The sequence below is a fragment of the Drosophila gunungcola genome, assembly GCF_025200985.1.
Source record: "Drosophila gunungcola strain Sukarami chromosome 2R unlocalized genomic scaffold, Dgunungcola_SK_2 000004F, whole genome shotgun sequence".
NCBI lineage: Eukaryota > Metazoa > Arthropoda > Insecta > Diptera > Drosophilidae > Drosophila > Drosophila gunungcola.
The window spans coordinates 2,755,799-2,764,246 of record NW_026453167.1 but is presented as its reverse complement, the minus strand read 5'-3'; the positions used below and the strand labels follow the sequence as shown (position 1 = coordinate 2,764,246).

The 8,448-nt window shown below is 39.5% G+C and overlaps 2 protein-coding genes across 3 annotated transcripts; both read left to right on the top strand.

Moving 5' to 3' along the window:
* Positions 1-184: 184 nt before the first annotated feature.
* On the top strand, positions 185-4,122 carry LOC128253907 (extracellular superoxide dismutase [Cu-Zn]). 2 transcript variants are annotated; one of them, XM_052982613.1, is made up of 6 exons: positions 185-323; positions 2,104-2,173; positions 2,236-2,463; positions 2,628-2,856; positions 2,919-2,940; positions 3,487-4,122. In XM_052982613.1, the coding sequence occupies exons 2-6, from the start codon at positions 2,111-2,113 to the stop codon at positions 3,704-3,706; spliced, it is 762 nt and encodes a 253-aa protein (XP_052838573.1). In that variant the 5' UTR covers positions 185-323; positions 2,104-2,110; the 3' UTR covers positions 3,707-4,122. The 2 variants fall into 2 exon arrangements, with proteins under 2 accessions (XP_052838573.1, XP_052838574.1); XM_052982614.1 differs by having other exon boundaries at positions 186-323; positions 3,759-4,122.
* Positions 4,123-5,311: 1,189 nt separating this feature from the next.
* On the top strand, positions 5,312-8,261 carry LOC128253909 (CD151 antigen). The gene is made up of 3 exons (XM_052982615.1): positions 5,312-5,771; positions 7,142-7,330; positions 7,397-8,261. The coding sequence occupies exons 1-3, from the start codon at positions 5,709-5,711 to the stop codon at positions 7,862-7,864; spliced, it is 720 nt and encodes a 239-aa protein (XP_052838575.1). The 5' UTR covers positions 5,312-5,708; the 3' UTR covers positions 7,865-8,261.
* The last annotated feature ends 187 nt before the right edge of the window (positions 8,262-8,448 follow it).

The window sequence follows — 8,448 nt, the reverse complement described above, 5'->3', positions numbered from 1 at the left end:
ATTGATTAAGAGTTAGAGAGAGAGAGAGAGTTAGCACGAGATAAACTGAAGAGCGGATCTCTCTCCCACGCGATCGTGCTGACCACCCACTGCAATTTCCGCCGCTCTACTAGGTAGCTCTCTCCACTCTCCAATCTTCATTCTCCGGTCTCCGCTCTCCCCAAATCTCCCCAATATTCTCGCGGCGAGGCGATTTGCGATGGCAATGCCAATGGCTTGAAACAGATTCGTCGCAGTTCTCCAACGGTACGGAGGTGCAACCGCTTAATTCGCGCAAAACCCGAAAACAATCACTACCCAATTATTAAATAGTTGCTAACAAGGTGAGTGCGCAATTGGCAGGCAACAAAACAATAAGAAGAACAAGGGCTAGAAATCGGGAGTAATGGGTGAAGGTTAAGCTGAAGCTGAAATTCTGTAATTAAAACGGTTTCATTATTTATTTGCTTGCCAACTCTTTAGAACCAGATTTAGACTTATTACCTGGAATTGCTTATTACCAAAAACAAAAACCAGTTACCGCAAAACGCAGTTTATTTCACATATTTTTGGTTCTCTCTTTCGGCAGCGTTCGTTGTCCGCTTGCCCTTGAGTGGGTTAAGGTAACCAGTTATAAATCCCTAAGTGTGAGTGGGTTAAGCTGCACTTGAGACCAAAAATATTGTGTATAATAAATAGAATACATATCCATTGAAGTCCACACATTCCACTGTTTCACAGTTTTACACTTCAATGAAATTCTCTTGCCTGAAATGTTTGTCGAACAAGTGTTTACAATTTACTATCTTTCCATTTATGGAAATTTATGTCTCATTCTTATCTCAAAACTGCATATTTTGAGCGTTTAAATTGGATGCCAACTCACTGATTGAGAAATAAAGTAATCTTTGCCCTATTGTTTGCAAATTCATGATGGGCTTAATGATCGTAATGTACAGATAAGGTGTGTTTCATTAGCATAACATTCCACGGGGGTATTTCAAGTCAATTGCATCTGAAACTCAACCTCTGTTATTATTTTCAAATCAATCATATTCAATCAGCAAGCCAACGCAATAGTAACGCTCGTTTGATGGACAAACGATGGCGATTAGTTGCAATTTGCGGCCCATTTCGTGACAGTTTGAACCAGAATAAATAAACAGGTCCCAAAAAAATACTTATAGTCCCACAATCATATTTCCAGTTCCTCAGATAGGGCCGAAATTCAGTCGCTCAACGAGCGTGAGAATCGTAAATTATGGAACCCAATTTAAGTGCAGATAAGGATACGTGTAGAGCAGGTACTGACCGCTTTTGAAGATTGCCACGAACATGAGTTTGCAAGACTGCCAGCATATCGATAAGGACTAGGGAAACCGGACCAATAAACAATTATTACCCCGATAAACAGTGACACCCATACATTTCATTCATGGGACATCATTGGAAGCGAAGTGCGTACGAAAAAGAGATTGTTGATTGACCTTCCCGCAGCCACACTTAACCCTGTGAAAAAGGCTGTTTGCATTTAGTTTCGTTTGGGTATCGTTTATTCACACACATAAATAATACCCGTTCGCAGTTCGCACATCATATATGACCCACAAATCGTTTCATAAATTGAGGCTAGGCGCTTCAATTCCGCACACAACTGTCCGCTTTTAATGGAATCAAGTGATTGTGCACCTGATGACGTCCAAGCCAGAGATGAGCTTGAATCACAAAATTTGGGGATCAAAAATATATACAATATATTTAAAAATGGTTTTTTGACATTTTAAGATTGGCGCTAAAACAGTTTCGACAATCAATTAAAATTAGTTAGTAATATATTGAATGACTAATGGTAGAATATTCTTCATAGAACAGGATCTTTTTGCAGTTACTTCATGATTTCAAAGTTGATATTATTTTTTTTGTCTTTGCTTTTACAAATCTATTGTATGCATGCATGGAATTGACAATAAAAATGTCACGTTTAACAGATAACATCTCTAGTTTCTATCAAGCTGTGATTTTTTTATGTTTTGTGGCACTGAATCTAATAAAAAATATTTATTTATAGCTATTTACCCTTATCCAATTGTACACGTGCCTAATTTAACAATGATTTCCTTACAGATTCATAATGTTGCAATATCTTGTGGTCACCCTGGCACTTTGTGCCACGATCTCTTCTGCCGCTCAGACGGTAAGTTCAATGAGAATTCTAAGATTGTAAATTAATAAGTTTGTTTTATATTTACTCAACAGCGTAATATGCCCATTCAGGCTATAGCTTATCTGGTCGGACCTGTGCAATCGGATAATACTCAGGTCAAGGGCAATGTGACTTTTACGCAGAACGATTGTGGCCAGAATGTCCATGTGCGCGTCCAGTTGGAAGGATTAAAGGAGGGCAAGCATGGCTTCCACATCCACGAGAAGGGAGATCTGACCAACGGATGCCTCAGCATGGGTGCCCACTACAATCCCGATAAGGTGGGTTCTTTATTCTTTTAAGCTATTTGCATTAAATGATCACATGTACTTTAAACTTACGAATTTATTATTCTCAGTAGATCACGGACTTCCTTTTATGCTTGTGATAAGAAATTATTGCAAATTATTAACTTGTTAAATAATATTATTTTCGTAATTTACAGGTTGATCATGGTGGTCCCGATCACGAGGTGCGTCACGTTGGCGATCTGGGCAACCTGGAGGCCAACTCCTCGGGCATTATCGACGTCACCTACACGGATCCTGTGATCACTTTAACTGGCAAAATGGCCGTTATTGGCAGGGGATGTGTTGTCCACGAACTGGAGGATGATCTTGGCCTGGGCAACCACACGGATTCCAAGAAGACTGGCAATGCAGGTGGCCGCATTGGTAAGATATCGGGTCTGTCTATTTAGCAAAATCTTATACATAATATAAATTTATTTTTACAGCCTGCGGTGTTATTGGTATCAAGTAAATATCCCTTCCACTGCGTCAGCCAAAACTGTATGCTGCTCGAATATTTTATGTGTAGTTGTGTAACTCCAGGCCCAGTAACTAATGAAATGTTTTCCTAGTTTCCAACTCCACCCACAATCACACACCCTCACACATTTTGGCTTTCACATTTTCCTCAATTAACTGTCTCAGTTCACTGACTCACTCGATTTACCCTTCATGCTGTCCTGACGTGTGTTTGTGTGTAATAAAATCAACAAAAATTAACCGAAATCTAAGCTAAACATTAGCGTACTATGTATGAGCCACTTGTATTCCACCAACTCATTCATGGCCTAAACAAACTGCCTCACTTTCCTGGGGTTGGTTGAGTGGTAGGTAGGTATGACAAAGGGTTTTCTTACCAATCCATTCGTACTAACATCATTAACATTAGTGGGCTGCCCAACAAAAAGTGGGATATTGGAATAACAACAACAAAAGGGAATCGGAATCGGAAGGTTTCTAATCCACACCTAAGGGTTCAATCATCTCTGTGAACTTACATTGTGTGTTTTCCAGTGCCCCACCTGTATCTGCACCTGCACCACCACAACCACCAAAACGTCATCAGCCACTGTACTATGTGCCCCATGGGGAGCCACAAGATCATGTTGTCTATCCACTACAGCGCTATCCCTCGTACCCACTGCCATACCTAAGCCCATACCCATATCCGCACCCATATCCGCACCCATATCCCTATCCGTATCCGTTTTCGCACCAATCTGTGTACCTGTGAGATCGCGAGAGTACTACTACTACCTGTTCGCCTGTTCCACCTCTAATTGCAGCTCGGATGTGGACGAATGGCCATGTCGCGATGGTGGCGCCGGCGCCCTCCGCTATTCCCTCTCCATCCTGACCGTCATCGTAGCAATCTTCATGGCTCGAAGCCTCAACTAACCCACTGCACCCTGGAATTGGATCGAATGAGCATGTGGCATGGGACTATTGACCATTGTAGAGATCCGCATCCCCACCTACACCACTAATCACAACAACCATTAGTCGCACACACACACACACACACCCACAAAAGTAATTATAATACTCCAGCAACAACAGCATTATCCACCCGAAAAGTGACCTTTGAGGAACTAACTAAGCTACTTATACTGTGTTTGAGTTGATTGATAATAAAGTTTGTTAATTGTACTTTGTGTTTTGTACAATCCTAGCGATTGTAACAAAATTGTTGAAGATCAAAACTTGTTAGATAAGGTTTACCTATAACTCAATAGGGAGATTAGACAAGAAAACCTAAATTTCTTGTTCAAATAGCAAAAGCTTGATTCATTAATGGTAAAATATAATAAGGTACATGGATTTTCTAAGGGAGTTTAAGTCTTAATTGGAATTTGATAAGATTAAACAGATTGAGAAGAAAGAAATTAGTATCCTATCATATTTTTTAAAAAAGAAATTTCTACATTTTTTATGGCCTATAAATTAAGCAACATTTCAATTAAATTCGTAATTTGTATAAAATTTGTTCATTTCCATATACATTTTCTTAACATAAACTATTGTTCCATCTGAATAGGCCACCAACTGAATTAGCACCTTTATTTACCACGAAAACTATAAATAGAATGGTTCAATCCAAGTAACAGAAATCATAAAAAAATAACCCATAACGTCACCAATGCCTTTATAATTCCGTACGTACCCACTTTCTTATTCAAGTAATTGGGGCGTATAACTTTCCCTGTGACTTTAGATTGCTGAATTCCAGGTTAGAGCCACAATTTGCTTTAAATTGCGGAAGCCTTCAGCAAATGTTTGCCCTCCAATCATTCAAGGAACTGCAGTTTCAGGTGATTCGTGGGCCCCCAACTAATAATGGTCAAGCAACAGCTTTTGCTTTTATTTTAGCGAGATTTCTGTGACCAGATATGGCCAAGACCAAGCCAAAAGAATGGGTCACCCAGCGGGATTCCGGTAACTTGGAACCATAATTCCCGACACGCGACATTAACATCATCCAAAAGACTGTGTGGCATACTTCTGGGCGTCTTTAATTATTTCGCACAATCCCTCAGAATTTCGTTCTGTTTCTCGAAGAGTGAAAGCATTTACAACTTTCTTTCGCCTTCGCACGACAACACGCAATTAATTTCGCCTTGGGCCCGGTCGAGTTCCAAGTGCTAAGTGCTGAACTTTAAAGGGAAACAAAAAAAAAGCACCAGGACGTGGGCGTCCAGCTGAATTTGTATGGTAATAAGTGCAATGACCCAGTCGGACCCAACTGGAGGTGTAGCACCACCGGTGGTTGCAGTGAGGTAAGCTCCGGGCGACCCACAAAACGCCACCAAAAACGCCCCGCCTTTTGCCTTGGTCAAAGTTCTTTGGTATCGAATGTTGAATCAACGAAATGGGTTATGGGGCATAAAAGCAGTTGGCTGGCACTGCTACCTATCCCTATTCCGATTCCCGTGCCTAATCATGCCTGGCCTGAATTCGAATCGGGCCTCCCGGACTTTCACTCGCTTTCACTTTTGCTCCACCCCGGCCATAATCCCCGGGTGCGTTGCCAGCACCAACCCGGAAAGTGGCCACAACAGACCCAGGGGGTTTCTAAAGCCCGGCCGGACAGGCATTGCGGTCAGTTCGTGGCTCAACTTCAGTCCGGCCAGTCGCATCGGGCGATCTCTGCCTCTATCTCCCAGCAAAGCGGTTCTAATTCTGGACTTAACTTAAATTAAAATAAATTCGGAAAGTGCTCAATTAAGTAAATCAAAATGCGTTCGTGCGGTCCGAGCTTAATTAAATATGTCCTGTTTGCATTCAACGTTTTGTTTGCGGTAAGTGAAGACTATATCAGTTAAAAGATTTCCTTTTTTTCTCTGAAATCAATGATTCAGTAAAAGCAAAAGGACAACGATTTATAAATTATAAAGTGGTTCTGACATTGCACACGATTTTAAAAAGTTTGAGGACTTTTTGACCGGAATAAACATATATGAATTCTGTAAACTTCCCAAATTCAAATATGTGTAATCAACATATCTTGGATGGAGTTCGCCAAGGATACCATGTTTTTGTTTAATTAAATTACGTATCACTTTAAGAATTCGCTGAAACTGTGATTAATAACACGAGCTTGACACTGCTAAATATTCTATCTGTAATCTTCGATTTTATCCTCAATTAAATTAATATCGGTTCTGGGGACGGATCTTTAATACTAGCAACCTTTTCGAAATTTTCTTCATGTACAGAAAAGATACAGAAAATAAGAACAAGAGATACAAAAAAATAGTTATAAAAATATGTGAAACACGTAAATTATACTTTAAAGTGAAACGGTACCATAAAAAACTTTTTAGTCATTACCTGAATCATTCATCTTGGAGAATTTGGTCGATTATATTTTGCAAGCCAGTGTAATAATACTTTTTAAAGATTTAGCTAAAAATAATCGAGTTAACCACTTAACACTTTTAATAAGACCTAAAACTGATTTATATTGTATTTATTAGTTAAATTTATTAATAAAGAAACGTGTCAATATAATAATTTTACCACATATCATCGTTAAATATCATGAAAATCTTCTTTCGATTTTTTTTCTGGGAGTTTCTTTTTAAGCCCAGGTACTCGAAACAGTGAAAATATACAACTAAACTCCAATCCAGACTTGCCAGAGAACTCTTGCAATTATATTTTTGAAAATTCAATCGGATTATCCAACGTGATTAGATTTCTCCAGCAATTTCGATTTAATTCGCCCTAATAAACGTCACTTTAAGCACTACCATTAGACTATTATACAACCAGTCTTGTTGAGGTGGCTCATTTAGATAAGTATCGCTGGAAAATGGCATTGTCGCCCGCCATCGACTGGTAAATCCGCCGCATCGGAAAACGCGATTTGCTTGTAACGACATACAAGTGATGTGTGCGTGCTCCAAGTCGCAATCAAAATCCAAAGGACATGGACATCGGGTGTCCTTCGCATTGACCAACTGGGTAGAGCAAACAAGCGACTTTCAATGACGCCATGGACTTAAACATGGAAATTCCATTGACTAAGTTGTTGGCGATTTATATCGTTTAATTAGAATTGGAAATGTAAATACAAATGCCAACTCGAATTAGGACTTGATTGGAAGCCATTAACTAAATTGCTTTACGGATATTTGATTAATCAGAGGGATCTTGTTTCTTACAGATCTCTGGCCTGGGAATTCTTATAGCTGGTGCTGTTGTGTTGGCCGATGTGAATGAGTTCAATCACTTTGTGGAGGGTCGAGTTTTGGGTCCACCAATTGTCCTTATTGTCACGGGATTGATCATATTCGTGATCGCTTCGCTGGGATGTTTTGGAGCAATCAAGGAGTCACCAACTCTTTTAATAACAGTAAGTCCTCTAACAGTCAAAAATATAATGATTTAATGTCATAATTTATTTAACTATCCATACCAGTTTGCTGTACTTCTGGCCGTCATCTTCATTGTGGAACTAGCTGTTGGAATCGCAGCCAGTGTTTTCAAGAAGGACCTGGAGTCGATGGTGAAGAACTCACTGCAGGAGTCAATCAAGCGTTCGAATAGCGAGGATACCATGGCCTGGGACAACATTCAGCAGAAGCTGATGTGCTGTGGAGTTGATTCGCCGGCGGATTGGAGGACACTCAGCGCGAACAAGACACTGCCGGGCAGCTGTTGTCAGCCGCAGTTCATCGACACCACCGTGGGACATTGTCTGGACTCACCGGCTCTGGGCAAGGATAAGTACTTCCAGGATGGCTGCGTCGGCAAGCTGAGGAATCGGATCGAAAAGAATGCCACCATCCTGATCGGTGTGGGCATCGGCATTGCCTTCATCCAGATTTTGGGCATCATACTGGCCTGCTACCTGGCCAATTCCATTCGACGGGAGAGGGCCAAGTAAGCCCCATCGTATATATATTTCATTGATTACTATTTTAATTGATGTAGTGGAAATTGTTTTAACGTTAGAACCTGCTCAATCTACATTACCCCCCAAAAAAAAAACTGAAAAGCTATACGAAAAAACGCAACAATTCTTATCAGATTAAATCATCATTAGCTACTTTCTAATGTTTTCTAAAAGGTTTTTTTATAGTCCCAGAAAGCTGTTTTCCATCATATTCAGCACTTCTATCTTCCTTCTTTTTTAAAAAGAAAATATTTTTAAAATTCATTTGTCATTTACATACACATGAATATGAATATATATGCGACTTTCTATTTATACTTTCTATCTCCAAAAGTTTTCTACAAAATTCTTTCTATAGTTCCAGTATGCATATTTCAACATCCACTTATTACTTTATAATAAATCTATTTTCTTTTAATCTATCCATCTATATTACTACGTTTTATTTTCTATTACGACCGAATTGCTAAATTTAATTTTCCATTATGACAAATTGTTGCTTTGTATTATCGAATAAACATAATCCATTTGTGGTAACCATTTCGTTGTATTGCTCAATAAAAATATATCTTTAC